The 23,800-nt window shown below is 45.5% G+C and overlaps 1 protein-coding gene across 1 annotated transcript in view; it reads right to left on the bottom strand.

Moving 5' to 3' along the window:
- Positions 1-432: 432 nt before the first annotated feature.
- Positions 433-23,800, bottom strand: part of snd1 (staphylococcal nuclease and tudor domain containing 1) — a 165,756-nt gene continuing 142,388 nt past the window's right edge. Inside the window, exons 20-24 of the mRNA XM_041963789.1 lie at positions 22,250-22,319; positions 19,862-19,975; positions 15,776-15,979; positions 3,202-3,246; positions 433-1,186 (exon numbers count right to left, since the gene is read on the bottom strand). Of these exons, the coding sequence (XP_041819723.1) occupies positions 1,121-1,186; positions 3,202-3,246; positions 15,776-15,979; positions 19,862-19,975; positions 22,250-22,319 (499 nt within the window). The 3' untranslated portion in view covers positions 433-1,120. The remainder of the gene's footprint in view (positions 1,187-3,201; positions 3,247-15,775; positions 15,980-19,861; positions 19,976-22,249; positions 22,320-23,800) is intronic.

Below are 23,800 nucleotides of genomic sequence, written 5' to 3'. Positions count from 1 at the left end.
CAAATGTTTTGTTAAAACCAAACATCCAAACTCTGAGTTGGACTCATGTAGTGATCCCTCTGCCAAGGACTGTCTAGTAATGAGAAAAAAAAACCCTCCAGTACCCTTCAAGAAAAAGAGAAAACAGAATACTTTTAGTTTGCTTATTTTTATTCAGCATATTTTTAATAGAATGCAAAGGTCCATTACGTGGAAACAAATTCAGAACACTTTCTGCTATGGCATACAGAGACAGAGAGAAGAGACTGCCCGAGACAGGATCATAACCATTATTAGAATGTAAACTTTACAGAAGGAGATAGAGAGATGATAAAATGACGCCTGATGGCATCGATGCTTACTGGTCATAAAAGTGTGACATAAACGACAAAACACTCCCCACAAAACATCTGCAAATGTCATCATCACACAGATATACACTGAAGACAAAAATAAACTCATCCTTTTTTTTCTCGATTTTTTTTTTTTTGTCTGTGTGGCTCCACCTACAGTATTTCTCTAAAATAAATCCATTTACACTTTTCAACATATCCTCACATTTACATGAAATTTATCAGGGAAGCATTCGTTTGCGAGAGAAACCCAAAAAAAAAAAAACCTAAGCACCTCCCCCAAACGCCCAGCCCCTTCCTGTACAGAGGAAAGCAGGGATTGGAGCATATCAGAGAGCAAAGAACATGACTGGCTGGAACACATACGCAGGTAAGTATTATAATTATCATCAGTCACACAGGAAGTCTGCTGAAAAGGTAACATGGCAAATAACACAGATTGGCAATAGTGCAGGCTGCTTGAGCTGAAAGTGGCCCATGAGGAAATAAAGGATGAATGGAAAGTGATTCACGCATTTTTATTTTTTTATTTTAGCGTTGCTAGCATGCTCTATTTGGAGCTACAGGGGCTAGCTGGAGGAAAAAAAAAAAAAAAGGTATTTGAGAAGAGAAGTCAGGACCGGAGGGATGAAATGTCAAATAAAAAGGAAGAGTGAGTCAATGCTTGTCGTTTAGTTTTTCGTATTTTTCTTCTGTCCAAAGCGTCACGCGCCGTCCATGTTGGTCTTTGGAATGGTGTTGATTGGATGGTCGGTTTTCGTGTTTTCCCATTTTTCTTTCATTCTTTCTTAACGCCTGTAGCCAAACTCGTCGGCGTCGTCCGCACGGAAGTCTCCGTAGCGCCAGATGTTGAGCTGGTGGGAAGACAGAGACAGATTTCGCTGACTTTGATGGAACAAATAACCAGAAAATGTTCCTGATTGCTCTGAATGGGACTTCGATAACCTCTGCAGCACATTACATGTTCAATGGTCAAGAGAGAGTGGCGGGGAGACAGAGAGCCACCATGCAATGTGGAGAGAGAGAGAGAGAGATCATTGCTTTTATAGCCCAGTGCGAAGGTGCCTGCATCATCATCATCATCATCATCATCATCACCATTTAATCCTACTCTTTGTGCTTGCCCGTCCAAGCTGGAGGCCAACAAAGCCTCGAATAACCACCCAGTCTATTACTTCTCCTGTTCCATTACATTCACATTCCCACATCGCCTCATAAACCATCACACGCGTTTCCCTGCTCAGCGTCGCCTTTATTACAATGCTGTTGGCAGAGCGCGTGTGAGGTTTGGAGCAGGATCCAGTATAGCATTGGTTATTTAAATGTAATAGAAATGGTGCAGTCACAGGGGTGTGTGTGTGTGTGTGTGTGTGTGTGTGTGTGTGAGGGTCTGTGTGGGATGTCTCTTTTTTGGCTCTCAGAAGCATGCACGCTCAGCTGTTAATGCTGTGATTCATAGCTAATTAGCGACTGTGCTAATTAGCACTAGTTATTAGGATGAATGAATGAATGAATCTATTTGTACGTGTTGCCATTTACCGTCTCTCACACTGCTGCCTTTTTTTCTGCTCCTCCTCGACACCCTGACAACATGGTAGTGACTCCAATTTTGATTGTGATTCAATTCCACCTCTGACTGGCTCATTGTCTGAGCCTGCTGTTTAACTACCGGGTGAACTAAAAGCGAACAGGAGGGGCGGCTTCATGGGGGATTTCGGGCCACCGTGTTTGACGTTTACATGAGTGAAAACAAAATAATGTCAGCGTCCATGCAGGCTGGGCAGGCTAACCCTGTCCTGTGGTGGTCTAAAGGTAAGTTCCAAACAGGTGTTTTTGGAGCGTTCCACATCTTTCCCAGTCTTTTGTTGCTCCTGTCCCAACTTGTTTGAAATGTGTTGCTGCTTCAAATTCAGACGAAGCATGTATAAAACATTAAATATATGTCTATTTTATTTATATTTTACACGGTGTCCCAACATATCTGGAATCAGGGTTTGCTGTGGTCGTATTTATGGCAGTGGGTGGTGAGCGACACACCTGGTGACGCGTTAATTTAACTAATGAAGGAACGTGTCACCCAGTGCTGAGCTGTGGCTCACTCATGTGTTTGTAATAGCTTCTGGACAACAATGGAGCTCCATGGAACAATAAGCGACTGTACATCAGGCTTTGACATTGAGTCAATACTTGTCAGTGAGATCAATCCATTGCTTAGTTTAGTTTCTTCATGGAATTTGTTGACAGCTAGAAAAATATTGAGCAGCATCAGACTTATCTTTTAAACATAGACGACCAAATGAATAAATTCCAAATGACCTCCAGTGTTTTAAATTCTTGATGCTCCTCTTCATTATTTCTGCCAGTTTCACTCTGAGTGGCCAGACTGGGCTCAAACAAAGTCGTTTCCACTGGACGGTGTTGCGTCAAAGCTCTGCGACTTGACTCATCGTGAAAACGGGAGCCCTGTGTGTTATGTGCTGCCTTCTAGTCATTCCCCATGGTTTCCCTTTTCTCTTCCTGTCCCCGCTGTACACTTTTGAACACATCCCCACCCCCATTTTCACAGTATGGACCTGCACAGACTGTGGGCAGCAATCCATATGGGACAATGGTGACTGCCAATGTAATGTGTCGCATCTTGACAGAGTGAGAGAGAGAGGAGCAGCAAAGGGAAAAGACACTTTCTCCCTGGTAGTTGGTGTAGAAAAGTAATTAGTGTTGTAATGTATTCTTGTTTTGGCAATATTAGATTTCTCACTGAGAAGCAGACAAACCACAATCATGAGGAGGAGGAGGCGAGAGGGAAGCTGATGAAGGGAGAGGGAAGGACGACGAGGCGAGGCTGCTGGGTGTGGATGAGGTGACTTACCCTGGCACTCTTGGCAGATTCTTGACTGTTCAGGTACTCTGTCACCTGGGGCAGAAAGAGAAGAGCCATTAGCATATCGCATCGCTGCGTCACACGTAGGATTTTAAAGGATTAAGGTGAATCAATGCATCCTTTCAACCTCCTCTGCCCCTGGAGACATTTCTTTTACCTGCTTACATGGAAAATTCACAAGTCTTCTTGCGCTAAGTTCACATTTTTTCAGAAGGGCACTCTTACTCTTACATTTCACTGGATCGTAAGGAACACAGCGTTCTCTGAAGATCAACAGGATCAAGATAACACACATAGACACAGCAGTTATGGCACTGCAGGGGCTGTGGAACGCACAAACATGTGAAGGGAGCATACGGAGCGCAGAGCGGCGCATTACGGCTCAGTGTTTGGGGGTCATTGCTCCATCCGCCGTGTGCTGGGCATCACTTCGCGCTTCATGCTACAGCTCACACTAGCAAAGCCACTCGAGATGAGAGGCTCTTATACCCCCTCGTGCCGGCTCGCCTCGGGCCAACACCTCGCTGGTTTGTAGCGGCAATTTATAATCAAGTGCATTCACGGGACGCCTTAAGGGAGCTACTAGCTAAAAGGGGGTGAGCCCCAAGTTCTACCTGTGTTTCATGGAGAAAAATCAGAGCTCTATTGTACTGCAGTAAACAGGCATGTCAGACAGTTTGTCAGAGAGATTTCAGAGGAAAAGTGCAGTTATTTCTGTTTGCCGGTGCTTTCCTTTATTAAAGATGGACTATGTAGCATCTGGAGGAACAAATAGTTCACTCTCCCGCTTACAAATGAAGAGTTGAGGGGAGAACGAGACTCACGATTTGCCACAGCTTCCACTCGCTTGCTTCTTTCCGACCGACAGTGCAATTATATGAAACAAAGAAAAGCAGCAGCTCTTGACATTTTGGGAAGCTGGTGACGATTAGCTGATCAGCACAATAGCTGCTGATGATTTCGGTTCACTGATCACTGTACAATGAGCATCGTGGAATCAGTTCACTAACTTTTAATGACTCATTCTGCTTGAGCTACAGCTACACAATGTTTTAGCATTTACCTGTGATTTCGCATTATTCGGCAATCACCACATTAGCCTCTATTCAGCAAAAGATACAGACTTAAAAAAAAAATAGACACATGCATTAGAGTATTAATGATGAGGTTTGACATTTAAGACATTTTACTCCTCATTATGTCTCTTTATCAGTCTGTCTATGAGCAGAATATTAAAAATAGCAATGGAACTACAAAGCTATTAAGCATTTAGCGAGTGACAACATATGTGGAATGTTTTATAATTATGAACGTGTTCATTAGGTTGATGTCATGTTGGCCGTGACAGCCCACACACACACACAGTCTCGTCTAATGTGGTTACATTTCAGTCTGAACTTTCTCTTCATCAAGTTTCTGATAAAGAAACTTTGACTAAAGTGAACAAGGAGTAAGTTTTTATTCTTCTTTATGTTCTTATTAAACCTATGCTGCCCCCACAGACACCTGGCACATGTGTACAGATGTGATGCACATGTTCAAGTCTTTTCACACTGTAGGAGGAATGAAATCCTCATTATTACCTGTTAGGTGCAGTTGTTTGGGTTATGTACGTACACTATGTGGACACAGTGAGAGCATAGCGAGGATATGAAAGGGTTGGAGGATGAGAGAGAGGAGGAAGCCAATGTGCAGTGTTGAGCATATTGACTGCTTCTGCTAGAGCAGCCATTTAGCCTCATCGAATGAACCAGTGATGAGTCATAGGGCAGGATGTCCGGGTGGGGGGGGGGCAGGGAGTGAGAGAGGCAGTGCTCGGGTAGATGGGTGATGTGGAAGAGGATGTATGGACTTTGGAAAGCTCAAGCAGCAGACCCTCTAAGTGGAAACACAGTGACCAAGCTCTACATAATGCCTTCACACACAGTTCGCCTCACCTCCACCATGTTTAACCCTGGCCACCCACACCACTCACACTCCGTCTGCGAATGGTGGAATAAGGAAGAGCTGTGCAGCAAATACTTCCAACGTGAGTGTAGTTTGCAGGAATCGGACGAGAGGGGCAGACTCAAAGGGAAATATTAGCATGACGGCAAAAAGAAAACTATTTTGACGCACAAAGAAAGGAAATTCGCTTGAAAAGAGATAGTAAAGAAGAGTCATTGTACTCTTGTAACGGATTCAATTGTGCAGCATGTTTTGTGGCTTATTATAGCCGCGGATGAGCTGGCTTTCACACTCAGACGCACACACACACACACACACACCAGAACAAGGATGCCAGATGTTAAAACTGTCGAGTGTGGATGGGGCTCTGGAGTTTAATTGCTTAGCTAGCTCGTGCACATAGGTTGATTTGATAGCTGCGCTGCACATGGCACCGGCAAGATAACAGACCTGCAGCTGGATGGTACAGCCACTCTGTCTAAGGCCGTGCACGTGTGAGTGTGTGGCTGGGGAAAGTGCAGTGGCTGCACAAGTCATCCATCAAAGCCAACTAAAGGAGAGATTTTTTTGGAAGACGTTGGGATATGGCATCTTGGTCCCATCAGGCAGATGTCACCATATGGAGGACCCGGCCAACGATATTTCACGGACACAAAAGGCCAGTGATGCCATTTGGGCTTTGGAGGGGAGGTGTCAGTGCCCGTGGCAGTTCTAGCTGCCTTCGCTAGTGCAGCACTTGGTGGAGCTAGGTGGAAAATGACGTGGGAGAGGGGCTTTCAGAGCGGATCCGAAGAGAACGGAGAAAGGAAATGTGAGAAAAATAGCAAACAAGGAACATAAACCCAAGTTCAACTTTAAAAAAGAAATATAAAAACATATCCGGGCTTCACTTTTGCCAGACTCGACACAGCTGAGAGCCTGCATCCAAATGCAAAGCACTCTGTGAAAGACGCCAAGTCAAGAGCACTACAGCACAATACGCGCAGATGACACGCTGCCATATTGGAACTATCACGGTGAGCCTCTTTGTACTCTGGTCGGGAGGGTGCCTTTCCTGGCTCGCCCTCATCTTTCTCTGTTCTGCTCACTTCAGCTCGGTGTAACACAACAGCCAATCAGTGTGCAGCTGAACACCGATGATGACTGCCTTCGGATTCTGAACAGCTCCACGTATCCTGTCCCGGATCCGTCTTTCACAGTCTCTCTATTGGCTCCAGTGGAGAAGCATAATGGCTCATTTGCGACACAAACAGAAGCAAAACTCGCCTGGAGATGACTTTAAGTGGCAAAGGAAAGGAGTGTTTCTCGTCATGGCGCAAACAAGTGCGACGTTAGATATGGGGTGGGGGGGCAGAATGGGAAAGGAGGGATGATGGAGGGGAGGTGTGAAGCATAATTGCCAGAAAAAAAATAAATGATGTTCCAGCAAAGCAAAGGAGAGAGGCCAACAAGGAAGACGCTTAAAGCGGATTGTGTGGAGGAGAATATGAAACACAACAGAAACCGGATAATGAATGAGGGGACGTGGGGAAGAAAAACGCTGTGTTTGGAGGGGGTTCGGGTGGCAGAAGGCAGCGGGTGACGGCGTGCTTGTCTGGATGACCCTACAGAGCTCCCATATGCCAGACAGATGCCATGTTTGGTGAACAGTGGCCATGGACGCTGGCAGAAGCAGAGAATATGCTGCTCGGCTGAGGAGGATGCTGCGCGTGTGGGAGTGTCCCCGAAATGTGCGTGATTAATTCTTAGCATCCATTTCAACTCTGCTCAGAGTCTGCGAACGTGCAACAAAACTATCAGAAAGTTTAACTGATCACAGAAGTCAATTTATTCTAATTTCACGCCGACAGCTCACGTTCGAGTGAATTTATCACAGCATTCTGACAAAATAACTCCATGCACATTCAGGGGAAAATGATTATTTACGACGACTGTCTGAGTCGATTTTAATGCAGGCAGGTAACTTTGTAGCTGCGGACTCGGTGGGAGACTTTGTGTACGTGTGATGCTTTTCATAAGATGAACGACAGGTGGTGCGGGTCTGGTGTTTTGGCACTCGTCAGTGTGTCTGCCTGGCTGTGAATCTGTCCGCCTGAGAGCGCGAGAGTGAGACCGCGTATTTCCCCGCGCTGGCCGGGCACATGCCATGCCCAGGTGGCGTTCTGGTGAACGTGGTGTGAAAGCGATGGATCTGAGCGAGCGCTAACGTGGCAGCTTTCTGACAGGTTGCACGCGTCTGGTGCGTAGGTGAGCCGCCGCGGAAAAATGCTAAGTGAAACCAGATTTTGGATGCAGCGCATATGAAAAGCAAGTGACTAACTAAGTTTCAGCGCCGGGTGTGCTCTCTTGGTCCTCCGGCGCCTCGATGGGATGTCAGGCGACGTAGGAACCACTTGAGTGGAAAGGGAACAATGAGGCTTGTCCTCCACGCATGTTGAGCTTTTCTCATTAACAGCAATGACGATCAGACGCACAGCCTCCCAGACACGAGCAATCACACTCCAACCACAAAAAAAGCCACTCACTCCCTTTTGTTTCTTTCTTTCCGCATTGTTCTTGTTTTTTTTTGCACTGCTCTCTCAATCCTCATTACATCTCGTTTCATTCTCCCTCCGCCTGCCATCTCCGTCTCCTTTTGAAAACTCTGCACAAGACAGGTCGTCGTCAGAGCGTTTGCCGGAACATAATGGCTTTTATGTCTGTAACTCACACTGTTTCAAGTTGAGTGTACTTGGCTGAGCTGTGGATTGTAGTCCTAAGAGATGTCTCTCACTCAACATGCCAGTGCATGAATACTGCATGGCAGGCGGAGAGGAGGACAGGCTTTCGGGAAAGTCTCTTCAGATTTTTCATCGTAAAAGTGGTTTGATAGGGAGAGGCTCGCCACAGAAGCACCGGAGCTAACCAGGGAGAGAATCCTCGAAGGCTTGTTTTGTGTGTGTGTGAGAGACAAGTCAGTGTGCTTCAGTGAAAAATGTCATTTTTCATTATTGAATTTCACATGGTAAAAAAAGAAAAAAGAAAATCTAGGAATTAACCCCCCAAAAAAGAATGAAAATCGAATTAAGTCATAAAATATGTGTGAAAAGTAACCCCTTTTTTGTTTTTTATTACTTGTATAATCAGAAGCCCATTTTTCTCTTTCCTCGCTATCACTTGAAGCATTTTCTGAGCCATCAACGATCCAAAAGAACAGGATTTAATTTAAATGTCTTTCTTTTTGCAGACATCGATGTCAGTTAAAATCAGCTGACACCGGTCTGCTCCCTCATTTTTTGTGGAAATGTGTAAAAAAGCATACGAAAAAGACGAGCCTCCGCTGTGCACCGTGTGTACGAGTGTCATTGTCCCTATCTGAGGTAAACTGGGATTACGCCATGTTGCACGCTGGTCCCCCCAGCATGGCTGTCGGAGGAGATCAGGCGCTCTGGCAGGAACGTGGCGTGACAAGCCCACCAGCATGGGTTCATAGAGTTAAGGAGGACACACACATGTAAAACGTGTGCGTGCGCGCACACAACAAATGCGAGGGCTAACAACAGATATCGCCGAGAACATTCTCCAGTGCTCTCCCAGGGGCGCTGGAAAGAAAACAAGTCTTACATAAAACACTTATGTATCATAGAAATACACATGCGTGCCTACACAAAACACACAGACACTTTCATACAGGCTGCGTAAAGAATTGGCTCTTCTTTTTCTCCAATATCAATTTTCTCTCTCCGGCGAGGTCGCACAGCTCAAAATAATCTAAGTTTGAACAACGTGGTGCCTCCACTCCCTTCCTGACTGCCCCTCTTCTCACCCCCAGGGTGTGTGTGTGTGTGTAAGGCAGGATATAGTGTGTAACTGTGTGTGTGTGTGTGTGTGTGTGAGGGAGGATATAGTGTGTAACTGTGTGTGTGTGTGTGTGTGAACATCTGCAGAAGATGGAATGGCATTTGGGAAGTGGCGCGTGTCAGCTAGGCCATGTCAAAAGGGCCCTCAGAGCAGAGGCAGCAGGGGAGGCAAGTGCCTGTGTGTGTGTGTGTTTGTGTGAGTGTGTGGTGTGTGTGTGTGTGTGTGTGTGCAGTCGATAACAGGGGAGCAGAAAATGTCCATTAAAAGGCCCCGTCTCTAACTCTACTTGTAAATTAGGTATTGAGCCATTGGTGGGGAGCGGTCATGCTGTCACATACCCATGGAGCTGAGTGTGTGTGTTTACATGTGCCCTGTGGTGATTTTTTTTGGGATGAGGTGGGGGTTCTTGAAGGGGCGTGACAGGCGTCGGGGTGGAACAGGGAGGGCAGTGACCTTATAGTCACTCAAATGGTGGTCAGGATACGGCTCAAAGCAGTTTATAGATGACATGGTGAAAAAGTTTTAGGTTGGGGTGGAGACGATGGGAAACTGATCCCCGGGGCGCTTAGTGGCTCAACTCAGGCACATAAAACTCCAACAAACACACACACATATGTATGTATATATATATATATTTATCTCAGTGTGGCCACTATTATTGGCCCCATCCCCCAACACTCACACACACACATTTTAAATAAACAGGAAATGAGCGTGTGTTGGACATCATGAGGGACCCACACATGTCTGTCCTCTCTGCTTGGGGACAGCTCGTAAGCGGCAACAGCGGTGCGACAGCGTGAAACGCTGTTTGCCCACGAGGCCTCATTTCGTTACAGAGAACCAACTGTAGAGAAACACTGACATTCCCACGAGGCTTATTGTCAGAGTCCGAACCAGCGCCTCACCAGCGTGACAGCAGCGGACCGCGTTGAGCCACCTTACTGGAGAGCATGTGTACCAAAGCGCACAACTGCACTTTGATAAATGGAACAAGCCATCCCTGGAGGCGGCCTGTGTATGTGTGAGCCTCCATCCTGATTTCCTGTATGGATTCCCCGCATGCGGCTGTAGGTGTGACTACACTTCTAAGCGCACCGTTTCATCTTCATCTACGGCTTCAACCCTCATTAACACTACTGCAGCCGCTGCACTACCAACTAAGCTGGGGACTCTAACTGCTAGCTGGAAGAAAACTACACTACCCATGAGGCGGTTTATGTGAAAAGCGGATAAATTAAAAAAGAAAAAAAAAAAACCAACCCTGCATCTCGTGTGAGCCACCACTTAAAGGGCGCCCTTCTGGCCCCTGAAAGCTACTTAAAAGTCCTCTGCTCAACATTCATACATGAAAAGCAAGGCCTCTGTGTGAATACAGCAACAATACCGGCAAAGGAGATAAAAGGAAGAAATAAAACTACATTTCCCAGAAGGTTGCTGGGTAATTAAAGACTCCAGCGCTCTCATCTGCAGCATTCTCGGGGAGCCACCTCACAGCTGTTTTCCCTATAGTCCGTCTTCTGCTGACACACACACACACACACACACACACACACACACACACACACAGACAGTACCATTTTAATAAAGATATTAAGCAGTTCTTTACAAACATTTGTGTAAGGTGTGTGAATGCTACTCCTGTATCGGCATCTCTTCAGCAGGGAACAAAAAGAAAACTCGGCTTAGGTCGATACTGCAGCCTCTGCAGCAGTTGGTGATTGATAATAATTGCACTGGCGAGGGAGTGACAGACACTTCCGTGTTTGTAATTGACTTGTAATTAGCAAACAGGAGATTATTAGCTTGTAACGCTAATGCACTTTGGGAGGGCTAGCACCGGTGTCAGTTAGCTGAGGTGACTGGGCGAGACGCTCTGCAGCCGGTGGCCTGCCGGAGATGGAATCAGTCACGTTGTCGGCGGCTGCTGACAGAAAACACTGGTGAAAGGCAGCAGAGCACAAAAGATAGCGCTTCTAACTACACAGCCATCTTCCAATTGAGCTGTTACGACAGACTCATTTCGGTTACATCTGCCCCGAAAAAAACATTTTCGTCTGGGCGTGAGTTTCTGTGTGCTGGTCAAAGATAGCTGCTGCAGGCACTTATTACTTGTGTACTCTATCAGGTAGAAAGAGAAATGTCTAGTGCATCTAGTTATCTTGAACCCTCTACCCTTTTCACTTTCTCTTTTAAATATTAGCCTACAGAAACACACACACACACACGGTTCACGTCTCATCTGTATGCCTTCACAGAAAATTAGAAAGGACAGGCATTACTAGCAACGCAGTGTGGGTTCACAGGGCAGGATCGGCTGATGCAAGTTGCAAATAATTGCAGATAACAGCATTTTGAATCAGAGCTCATAATGAGGCCGACACCAGGTCTGATCTAAGTGCCTCTCCACTTTAATTCCTGGGGATTATTGTTCATCGTGACATAGCACTGAAAGACAAAATGCAAATCAAGCACGCACAGAAGCCAAATGAGCCGCCTCTCCATCACCGTCTTAATGAAGTGCTCAAACTACGTTTGGATAACATGAACAGCAAAGGTGAAGAAAAAAAAAAAACAGGGTGAGGAGAAAAGGGCGCACGAGCGAGTGAATCTGAGTGGAGAGAAAAGTAATAATGACAAGTGCGGAGAAAGTGAGGGAGTGATGAAATGGAGTACAGGGGCGAGTAAACAAGACGTGACGAAAAGGGGAGCACTGGAAAGATAAGAGGCGATAGGAAGGAGAGGAGAGGAGGAGGAGAAAAATGGAAGAAATGAGACTCTGACCAGTGAGTGGAGAGAGACGTTCAGAGTGATGAAGGAAGAGAGAGAAGGTGTTTTAGTGCGCGAGTGTGTGCCAGCGTGGCAACGTGCCATGCCAGCAGCGGATAGCTGATGGTGCCAGGACAATTTAAGGATGGCTTAGTATATCTGCTGCGCCTGGAGGTGGAGAAGGTATGAAGTCAGTGTGTGAGTCTCAGAGGTCAGAGCGAGAGAGAGCAACTCTAAGTGTCTGTTTGGGTCTGCCACACAAAGGCCAGGCGAACATTCATCACATTTTAACTGTTTATTATAACGACAGTGATAACACGTCAGTGTGACATTACGAGGTGTACTTCAGGCTCTGATGAAGTTTCTGCTTCTCCTCTGCGTTGGTGAGTTAATATCAGTACGTTCCTGCGCTTGCTGATGCCCTATTGATTAAACTCCACACTTATATTTTCATTCTCGCTTTTTGGGACGAAGACAATCAATGCGCTCTTTTTCACGCGTCTGCTGGGTTTTTAACTGAAGGAAAGAAATACAGATTTTCTTCCCCAGCTCAAGAACAGCAGTTGCAAACAGGGGCTATTAGACCAAATGGCATAGCCGCTTTAAATGTTGCTGCCTGGGGCCACCGTTAGCTCATTTATGGTACTAACATGATGGTAGCATGTTCCCGTCCATCTACAGACCACAGCGACACTGTGCCTTAGGCAATGATAAAACCCATCCTCATACACTCTTCTTCGCTAAACTTGATTTCCACAGAGATCTCAAGCGTCTTCTCGAGCTCTCGGACTTCAAAATGCCTGAGCGGTGACACATACAGAGGGAGAGCTGACAGGGGAAGAAGACACGGGTAACGTCATGCTGTGCTCTGAAACATGGCAGCTACTGTATATAATGTAAAGTGCATAATGTCCCTTCTGCTTCCAATGCTGGGCTGCTGAGAAATCAATGATATCGCTCACGGACCATAATCTGAATATCAAAGCCTCATAAACAACATGTGTGCAGAAGGACTGCACACGATATGCCAGATGCATGACAGATTATATCGACTATGACATTGAATCTGCCTGATTTTCAGTGCAGATACAGTATGTGTGTGCGTGAGGCATGTGGAATGGATATACAGACATAGTGTATATATGTGTGCTCTGATTCAGGCTCTGACAGGGTTTTTGTGTCATCTGTAGGACAAAAAGGTCAGCGGTTCTTTAATCTGGGTCACTGTGAGTTTCCCCTCACCAAGTACAGGACGTCAATCATAATTTGGCTTACTGTTTGTCCACCCACTTCCTCTGTTCCTGCCTTCCTCTTAATATCCCGCTCTCCTCCAATCAGAGAGCAGCTGGCATGCATATGATCATCTGTTCGCCTACATAATTCATAATGACTGTTTATCCTTTGCCATGATACTGCTGCATAGCCACAACAATAACCAACCATATGGTGCGTATAGTAGGCATCGCTGAGTGTAGGGCTTAAGGCAGAAATGCACTTGAAAAAAGAAATAAAACCCACAAATGGATGAATATCCCTCTTTGCTCTCCATCTCTTGGGACAATGCCACCCTCAAAGACTGGTGTTAACCTTCAGTGCACTTACGACAGACTATGGATAGTCGCTGAAGTGCCAGTGAACATTACAGCCCATCTGTTACACAATGCTTAGCACTAGAGTACAGATTACAATGACCATGTTCCAATCCCCTGGAATGGATAATGAATAAAGAATGGAGCTAAAATGGAGCAGATAGGAAGGACAAAAGTCACTTTTAACAAGGAGGCTGATAGGCTGGATGAGTGAGACGAGAGAAAGGAGGAGGGGAAGAGCTTGGGGTGCGCCGGCTTGGATACTACACTATCAAAAGCTCGAGGGGACCTTTCTATAAAAGGGGGGAAGAATAGGGGCACGGATCCAGAGGTCAACAAAAGGTTGTATCTTAGAACATTTTTTTTGGCTCTTCTGCCTCCACGAGATAACGTTTTCTGTTGTCAGACTAGCAGCAGCTGCAGCGCCGCTCATGAATCTTTGAGCCAGAAAAGCGCCTTGCAAACAAATGACTCCGGGTCAACTCTGCTAGATCACAAAGACAGAAGAAGAAGACAGTGTGCCGCACATTTTAGAGCTGCAATTCAATTCATCTCCCCATTATTTCCTCAATTAACTGATTGTTTTGTCTATGATGACTCAAAACAGTCAAAAATGATCTCTAATAAAGCCTTGAAGACCAGAAGAGGAGCCAACATGACTGTTAGATCCTGAGTCTGATGGCTTGGCTTCATCCCTCAGCTCTAATGATGAACTTCCAGCTATCCTGCAGAACTGCGGCCCCTCCAATAAGCAAACACATTGTGCGAATCTGAAGCACTTTTACTCCATTTAGAGGTTTTGAAAAGAAATCTAATCACACTTCAGCTTGTTGGGCTTTGAGCTGAAGCAGACTTGATGGGTGGAATTATCAACAAGAAATGCTGCGGAGCTTACTTCAAGACTCGCTTGTAAGCACATTGGCAAAACCGCCGCTTGTTAAGCTTTCTCCAGATCAAAATATTCGCCTGTAGACGGCGAGGAGGAGGAAAATGCTGGAGAAACAGCTGGTGAATACTAAAGAGAAACCATTTGAGCCAACAAAACCTAAATCTGTGCAGTCTATAAGCCTATTAGTGGTATGGCTGGAAGGTTTTAATCACTGTCCTCTGCCTATAGGGCCCCTCACCCGCAGACTGCATTAAGGTCCTCGGCTACTCTTTAGAGGTCAGAGGTCAGGATGCTCTTACAATGATGCACTGTGCTTTATTGACTGACTGTGAGGCGAGAAGTGCTTTTACCGCTGTGGTTCAGTGTGTACAAAAATGAGTTTCCATATGTGAGAGAATAAATTGTATTGGAGAGAATGTCTTTACAAATGCGTTCCTCCCTCCGGCCTCCATACGTTTCGATTATGTTTATGAATTACACTCTTGTGGACACATGTCTCCACTCCTTTGTGCGTTTCACATTTTAAATAAACAGCAGAGTGACTAATATTGGGGTTGCGTGGAAGCAGTGATTGCAGCAGGAATAAATATCGCCCATTTTTCTTTATCTTTCATGTACAGAGTGGCTTAGAGTCTGCTGGGCAAAATTAGCATAATGAGGGGAAAGTAAATGAGCAACGCTTCATGCTTTGACAAAATGGCCGCCATCCGAGGTAAATTGTAGAGGTGTGTGAGTGTATATTGTGGGGCTGTGGATTGACGAGCGAGGAGAGGTGTTATGTCTCCCGTGACGCAGTGTTCACATAACAAAACCTACAGGCATTTACTGTGATGCAAGCTTTCATTTATCAAAAAGAATCTATACATGACAGACTCTGAGGAAATGAGTGGGTAGCTGCATGCTAGCATGGAAATCTGGTAATTATTGGACTGTCAGAGAGCCATATGGACCTTTTAACATTAAATAATACACAAGGGGCCCATTTCAACTGACGCCATTGTCTATTTAAAACAGCGTTGGCACAAATATTGATCCAGAGCATTTCGACAGCACCGTGAGCCGCTTTATAAAAAGAAGTAGGTAGGGGGAAAGTAAATGTTCTCAAAGGATACTCTGATTCGCTGTTTGACACAGGCAGAACCTACGGCCAGAGTCCGGCTGGCAAATCGATCCAAAATGACACGATGACTCTCTAACTGACATGTTTCAATAAATGCATTCTTTCACGCAGGCAGTCCCCCCGCCTTTAATGCACCGCAAAGTACAACGATTCACATCCCACCCACAGCAGAGGCAAATGTCAGCGTGTTTTCTGAGCGATTGTGCCACAGTTTTTGGTGATGCAGTCAACCGTAACTTCCCAGTTTACAGCCCCGGTGAGACCAGAGAGACTCATTAACGTGGACGGAAGCAGTGACTGGCGGCCTAAATGTTAAAACAACCTGTTCAGAGAGAGAAACAGAGCAAGAGGCTTAAATTGAGTTTGAGGCCTCCCATCACCATATGCATATCCCATCTCTTCACTCACCATCTTCTGCAGGTACTTCTCCTTGCGGACGTCCACCATCACCAAGCCCTCCTTGACCAGGCCGAGGCCCACGTCGTCCTTGGTGTCCCCGAACTGTATTGTGACGTGTGGGCAGGTGGCGCCCGAGTACTCCACATTTAACAGGCACTGGCTGTTCTGGATGTCCCTCACAATGCAGTCCACCACGTCCGCACGGGCATCCTCCTGAAGAAGGAGGGTTGATAAGGGAAGGAGAAAGAGGCGGCGAGGGGGAGACAGGAAATGGGGGCGGTAATGGATGATGGGATTGAAGCAGAAAAAAAAAAGGAGGTGGAGGAGATAATGGAGGAGAACAGGAAGGAGGGAAGAAAGGGAGGAAAAAAGGTGAAATGGATAATCAGTAAGTTATCACTGATGGCTCCTAAACAGATATGCATGCACACACGACCACATGCTCTGCAGAGGCTGGGAAACACCCTCTATATGCATTTCTGTTGGGGGGGATAAACATCATTCACCAATCAATCACAGTTACATGATCACTCACACAATAACGCAACAATTATCTACTCAACCAGTTCAAGAGATTTTAGTTTGCCTGAACTATCTAATGGTCTGACTCGCACCCACCCACCCTCCTCCTCCTCCTCCTCCTCCTCCTCACCCTGTCCCTTTCTTCTCTTTTCTTCTCATTCTTCAGTTAGTTACCTCGTTCTCTCCCTTCCTAACCTTCGCGAATGTGAAAGGGCAGCGTTTGATTGAACACATGGTGGAGAAGGAGGTGGAACAGCTGCAATGCAATCCTGACCTCACGTCCTCCAGCAGGCAGGGCGAGAAAAGGCGAAAAACAAGGGAGCTGCATCTTCAGAAGGAGGAAGACACTTTAAAAAAAAAAAGAAAATCAGTCCCTGGCCATCATCCATCCCTCCCCTTCACCATCCATCTCTTTGCTTCCCTTCTTTCTCGCCCTGGTCTTGTCTCCATGGCAACCCCCTTCGAGCTAGCCGCCCTTGGGTATGTGCGTGTCTGGCGTGTGCGTGTGCGAGCGTGTGTGGGCAGGGAAGCTTGTTCAAGGCACAAAACTAAGGGCCTTTTTTGTCCCCGCTCTCCCCCTGGTCAACGTGTCACAGAAGCTGCAGGGGAGCTCAGGGCGAGAGAGAGAGAGAGAGAGAGGCAGGGGGAGTCAGTGTGTGACAGCGAGGGGGGGGGGGGGCACAGCCGACACAGGAGGAGAGATGAGACGGAAACGCAGGGAGAGAGTATTACAGAACAAGAATGCTTTGACACTCGTGAGGGGGCAATATAAAATTAATGAGAGCCTTCTAGTGACCCACTCATCTGCCATATGTGCAGAACAGGCCGGGTTCAGCGTGTTAACAACAGGCCAAAATATTAGCATTTCATGTACTGTAAATCAATAAAATCTGATGTGCAGCTCGGTATGTAATAGCTAAAGTTCAGTGTTGATATAATACTTTTACGGTTTTCTACAAAAAAAACTTATTTTCATTTAACCTCTCAAATGCATCTTGACACAAAGCAACCATCTGTGAACTATGCTGATATATAATGCTGTTTAATAGCAGAAAAAAATATGATTTAAATCAAGAATCAAATGATGGGTTTAATTAATCTGAGTGACTTCAGACTCTGAGGGTTTCCAATACCAATAATGTATCAATAAGTTTGAATTTCAAATAATTGTAATACAAAGAATATGACTTTGAAGATGGAAGGGTTTGACTGTCAACAAGTCAACTAGTAACTTCTTGGCTCCTTTAATTAGCTGACCAGGCATAATAAAGAGGGGGCAGTGTGTCCTGAGTGCAGGCAGCTGCGAGTTCACAACATCTGTAATAAAACTGGATTAAACATGTTGGTAGCAGTTGTTGCTCTGATGGAGCTGACAGCTGCAGATATCACAGAGATGACATGCGTTATTTCTCCTACTTTGCCAAGTCACAAGTGCATATTTCAGGTAAGAGTGTTTTTTCCAGAAAAACAGCTGGAGTACAGTGAGAGTGCACCTGGATCCTGCTGCTTCTTGAAGATATTGTCACTTGATGGAACATTTAAGGAAACGGCACAGGAAAGCAGCAGAATGATCTCGTCTCACTGGCAGGGTTTTGGTGTTGGGAAAAGAAAGATTTTAAGACTGGCTATGAAGCCATATAACTAGTGAAGACAGACATTTTGTTCGGGGCATCAGGTGGCAGGTTCACGAGACAAAGGTAACAACCTTTCCTATGTGAAGCAGCAAAGGCGCAGTCAAGTGGGGCACCGCGCTGTCAGCGTGAGTGACACAGGAAAAAGGCTTCAGATAAAGCAGGCTGAAAACACATGAGAGGAAAACCAAGAGAAAAGTCGAAGAGACGGGAAAAGGGGTAGACAGATGCAGAGTGACAGAGAGTGAGGAGGAGAGGTGTAAGGTGCGTGGCAGCTTCCAACATGTGGCAAAGCATTGTGTGTGTGTGTGTGTGTGTGTGTGTGTGTGTGTGTGTCTGGGGGCTGTAAGGTGTAGGTGACGCCTTTGTTCCCTGGGCTGGACCAACAGATGGGCCACTTCATCCTTCAGGAAACACTGACTCATGAGACAGGTGACAGCATGCATGCAGGCACTACCAGCAAACACACACGCGCGCGCACACACACAGACACAGGGACATGCACACGCACACACACGCAGCTTCCACTGTGTGACTACGTGAAGCTTTAATACACATGTCCAGTAAGAGGACAATGGGTCCATAATGTGTTGAAAAAAGTCTTTCAAAAATAAGAGCAGTGGTTTTGAACTTCAAAATGTTCTAATTGATAAATTAAATTTGGATTAAAATAATAGTGAGATGCAAGTCCTCAGAAGTCCAACTCACCACATTTAGACTGTCATTGGTGGCCTATTTCAGGAAGCCTCCTCCCCTTCCACTATCTGTATGTTACCATTTTCAAAATCCCTGTTGCTATGGGAAACAACAACAACAACAACCTCCTAGCCAGCAACCTACATGCTGAAATTGGTAATTTACCCTAACCTGGTAGCTAAAGGTACAAACATAAACAAGCTATCAGTAAGTTAGCTAGAGAGCCCTTTCTCCAGTCCTGACAGCGCTGTGGAGGTATTTCTCACTGTGTGAGACACTATCATCTTCATGAAGGCGGGATTCATTGCACGACTGTTGTATTTAACTGAATTAAGCTACGTATCTAATAAACTGGAAACTGAGTCCAAAAGAATAATCCAAAATAGCAACAACTGTGAAAACTAGTTATATTACAGTTATAATACAAACCTGCAAATGCTCTAGACCTTATTTATACTAACTAGAAGAAATACCTTTTAAACTAACCAACCACAACCAATTAAATACGGGGCTTAAGTGCAGCGGCAATCGGGCACACAGAAAACACATTTTTATCTGCACAAACAATTCAGGATGCTGCCGGATCAGGAGGCAACCAATGAGTTGACCCTCTGACACACACAAAACAGACAGTCTCACACACACACACACACGCACAGACAGACAGACAGGCAGGCAGGCAGGCAGGCAGGCAGGCAAACACACACGCAAGTGGTCACCGGAGGTTGGGTAAACACACTCGGATGTAAACAAGAAGATTAGGGCTGCAGGAAAACAGTAGCTGCTGCTCAGCTATCAGATGAACATTTATATGCACAGACACATGCACCTGGATGGTTTGTATCTGTCCATAGGATGCGTGGGAGACTGACTTACAGAAATGTCATTTGTGTTATCAAATTGTTCATAAAACATTAATTTCTCTCAGCCACTATGTCAATTTTTCTCTAATTTATTGCCCCCCAAGTAAATCAATGGCTTAATGTTTGTCATTGCTCTGTCTGCATGCATTATGTATGAGTATAATTTTCACTAGCACTTGCTTGGAATGAAAACTCGACCCCGTCTGTCAGTTACAGACTTATCACCGCGTGCGATAAGTGAAACTCAAACAGTTTTTATGTCTTGCCAGAAAAGTCAACTTTCGAAAGCTGGCAGAAAATGAGACTGAGGAAGTTGATATCGCAAAAGCAAATTTTGAGCTGCGGCACGTATCTCTCGCTCTGCACTCGTTCTGTGCACTTACGTCCTGTGGGATCTGGATGAAGGCGAAGGCGTACTCGGTGGCCTGTGCTGGCAGGGTCCTGATGCTGAAGGCAGGGGGGATGGCAGCCAGACGAGTGGACGACACAACTTCTCTCTGAGGGGGGATGAACGGAGGACAGAAATCAGACCCAATATAAAACATTTTCCAAGATACTCTTCATCTCTCTGTGCAATCACACGCAGACACACAGTGGCATTTGTTTTGCTGTATCGATAATCAGTCCAAAATACTGAAGCATGTTTGTGATGATGACTACGACAGAGACATCCATCTCCTGCTACAGCCACACTGAAGGAAGCCAGCAGCGATAAGGCGCAAATGTCTGGCTTGTTCAGTCATGATCCAGATACATAAAACAAACGTGTAACAGGGTTGTTGAAAGCTCGTGATGAACGAGTTTACCTCCTAAATATCTGACATCACAGAGTCCATCTCTCAAATCAAACTGCCTCTCCAAGCGAAGGACATCCTCAAACAAAACACAGCCCGTACTCGCACTGTAAATCCATCCTGTGCCCCGTAATGTGTTTCTATTTTCCCTCGATTCTGAGTCAATTCTGAAATCCTGATGTCACTTTAACGACGATACTTTACAACTGTGAAAGAAGGACAGATGCCATTTTGTAGCTCAAGGGCTGCATGCTTGTATGTGTCACCTTACCAATCATTTCACAGCTGTTTCTACAGAAGTACTGAGGCCCCTTTCACTAAGCTCCATCTGCTCTGCAGCTCAGCTACAAGCTAAGAGTGAAGACGACAATAGACGTCGAGATGATAGTCACCAGACACCAAAACTGGTAAAATGGGAAAAAAAAGGCAACACTGCTTGACAGTGTGCTTTTGAATACAGCGATGATTGGAGGGTGCCAGTGCTTCACAGCCACTTTGGGAAAACTAACAAAAACATTTTCTAAAAAGTGCTTAAGAGACAATAACTCAGGTTTAATTATGTAATGATTATAGGCCTCAGAGTTTATGAATTCATGATCTTTGTGATATGATCATGTGTTCACCTGCATTTACAACCTGATGAAAACACCTCTGATGTTTGGGGATCTACAGTACACTAACGTTTCTATATTCATGACCACACGAGCGTTCTCACCTTTGGTGCCGACTGCAAGTTCTGCACTCTGGTTTGGCTCAGGTCCCAAATTTAAACAAAATGCAAATTGCTTTAAATGAAAAGAATGTACCACATTTCCCTGATACAAAGTGATAAAGCTGATACATCCTGACAGGTAAAAAGCCAATGTGAGCAATGACCAATCACTGATCACCCACAGGCTGCCTAAAGGGAGAACACGCAGATGGAAAGTCAGACAAATACGGCCGTTAGAAGTGGGGCGTTAATTTAACGACCCCCATATCTTAGGTTAATGTGTTCATTGGACTGTAGAGTCTAGACAGAGAGTACCTTGAACATTTATTATGGATTAGAATGTTAAGATTTATCAACGCCACATTAGATTTTGACAGCACTGTAAACGTGGGCTCTAAAAATGAAAGACAAAAGTGCTCTGCTGTGTTCGCTAATGGTCACAAAGTGATTCAGGTGCTGCCCTGTACCTAAGACAGGTGGCAACATTACCAGCTTCTAGCCAAGTGATACAGAGGCATGAAATCAAGGCCAGAATGACCCGACCTGAAATGATGCAAAAACTACAGAGTGAGGTAGGTATCAGCTCCATTTTTTTCGCATGTGCCAGGTCGGCCTCGGAGAATCACACTTTCAGCAACATGCCAGGACGCATCGCGTCTGCCAGCAAAACCTCGACCCCCCCCCCCCCCGCTCTGAGGTCAGTCACACACTGTGCCGCTCCGCTGCATCATGGGAAATCTCCCGCGGGCCAGGGGTTGGTAGCATGAGCCACTTGGTGATGCAAGCATGTGTACGCACGTGGGAAGAAGCGAACACAATAAGGCACTCGCGACGCTGTAGTGCCTTCGTCATCGTTGCACAAAAAAAAAAAAAAAACTCCAGACCAGAGAGAGGGGGGGAGTTCTGCTTTTGTCATCATCATGAAAGGGAATAAAAGTGATACACTCAGTTGCACTCTTTGCTTCAGTCAAACAATAAAGGGAAAATAAACAAGCCTGCATCATATTTGTCCTAAAAACTCCAGCTGAAAACATACATCAAGGCTGTTGGGCTGCTCTGAATGTGGGAATAAGCAAACAGCTGGTGTCTGGATAGGTTCAAGAAATAGCTAAGAAATCCCTCTGCAGATACTAGATTCCCTCTGGCTGTGGGCTTGGCCATATCAAAACTTAGCTTTTGTGAAGCACTACAGTTTAATAATGATGATGATGCAACACTCCACATTTGTATTTCACAGTCAGATTTATAGTGACAAAGTTACTCACGTTGCCGTAGTCAATGTAGAAGACGTGAACCTTTGCCGGTGACTCAATTTTCTCCACTCTGGCTCTGTACCTGCAGCAACAAACGAATAATTGAGAGAGAGAGACAAAGACAGAGAGCGAGAGGAGAGAGAAGAGGGGAGCAGAGATGAAGACAGAGGGCACAAGAGGAAAAGGAGATGAGTAAATGATTCCGTGCTTATTTCCCTGGGGAGAAGGTGTTGGAGGATCTGTCTGTTGTGATCGGGGGAGAGGAGCAGGAGTGGATGAGCAGGCCGGGGGAGTGATGGGGACAGAGGGGATCTATCAGGACACGGCAGCGCTGTGAAAATTGCACAGAGGCCTCTTTGCAATAAAGGACAGAAATTTAAACCTATTTTTGCCTTGTAGCAAATAACTTTAGTGCATTAGCGCTAATCAGAAAAACGCCGCAGTTTTCCTGCGTGAGGTTTGATTTTCCAGCACATTTGGCAGGCTGGATTTGAACGAAAACAAACTTGATATTACAAGGACGCACAGATCAGTGACAAAGGAAAACACAACATTAAGTGTCTGGGTAAGAGCCAAATCCTACTCAGGGATTCGTATAGAAGCTACAGAAGAGCATGTTTCTCCTCAGACTCGATCCAGGAAGTGTCTCATCATCTGACCGCCGCTCGTTTGATTCTCAACTCCGCCGCGCGAACGAGAGCGGAGAGAACAAATTGGCCGAGAACCAAGGAGAGCAGGAGAAAGCCAAATAATTAGAGGCACACGCGCAAAGAAAGAGACGAGAGAACAAAGTTAAAACTAAAATAAGTGATTAACAGGCAGACATAAAGAGTGAGAGACAAAGTGTGAGTGACTGATGAACAGAGGTTTTTCTCGTCTATTCACTCTCACTCTGTGGTGTTCTAGAAGGCCTTGAAAGACGGCGGATTTCTAATTAGCCCCCTAATGAAACGAGCACACATTCCACATGCGTCGCAGAATACAAAGATATGGACACAGAACAATGCGGACATGAACATAATTAGCTCGCTGAATAATATGTGACATAAAAAAATAATGAAATAAATAAAGAAATCTCAGACAATGCCATTTGGAGCAGGATTACTGGAAAGTAACAAGAAGACAGACTTTGATACAAAAAACAAACAAAAAAAAGCTGAAGAAAGTGAAGGTTAACAACAGATGGCCTGTTTAAAATGCTCACTGACTTGCGTTGGTGGCTGGGCCAAGAGCATATCTTTAGTTTTGCCCCTTAAGAACCTGGAGGAGGATGGAGTGAAGGGTGGAGGAAAGAAAGAAGAGCACCTGTGTCTTGGGAACATTTGGTTTTTTAATCGCTTTCCTGATCTTTTTTCGCCGTCACCTTCTTGACATAGACGCTCTCTCTCCCTCCCTCGATCACTGTGACTTTTATCTGTCCCCATGACCATCTGTAAACTTCCAACATCCGGTGGAGACGAGATGAAGAGAGGTGTGTGTGTGTGTGCATGTGAGTGTGTGTGTGTTTTACTGTCAAGCGACTGCTGATTCTGAAAGGGCCAAAAGCAGTGGCAGTGAGCTAAT

The sequence above is a fragment of the Chelmon rostratus genome, chromosome 22, assembly GCF_017976325.1.
Source record: "Chelmon rostratus isolate fCheRos1 chromosome 22, fCheRos1.pri, whole genome shotgun sequence".
Classification (NCBI taxonomy): domain Eukaryota; kingdom Metazoa; phylum Chordata; class Actinopteri; order Chaetodontiformes; family Chaetodontidae; genus Chelmon; species Chelmon rostratus.
Note: the sequence above shows the minus strand (reverse complement) of the source record. Positions and strands in the feature narration are given on the sequence as shown.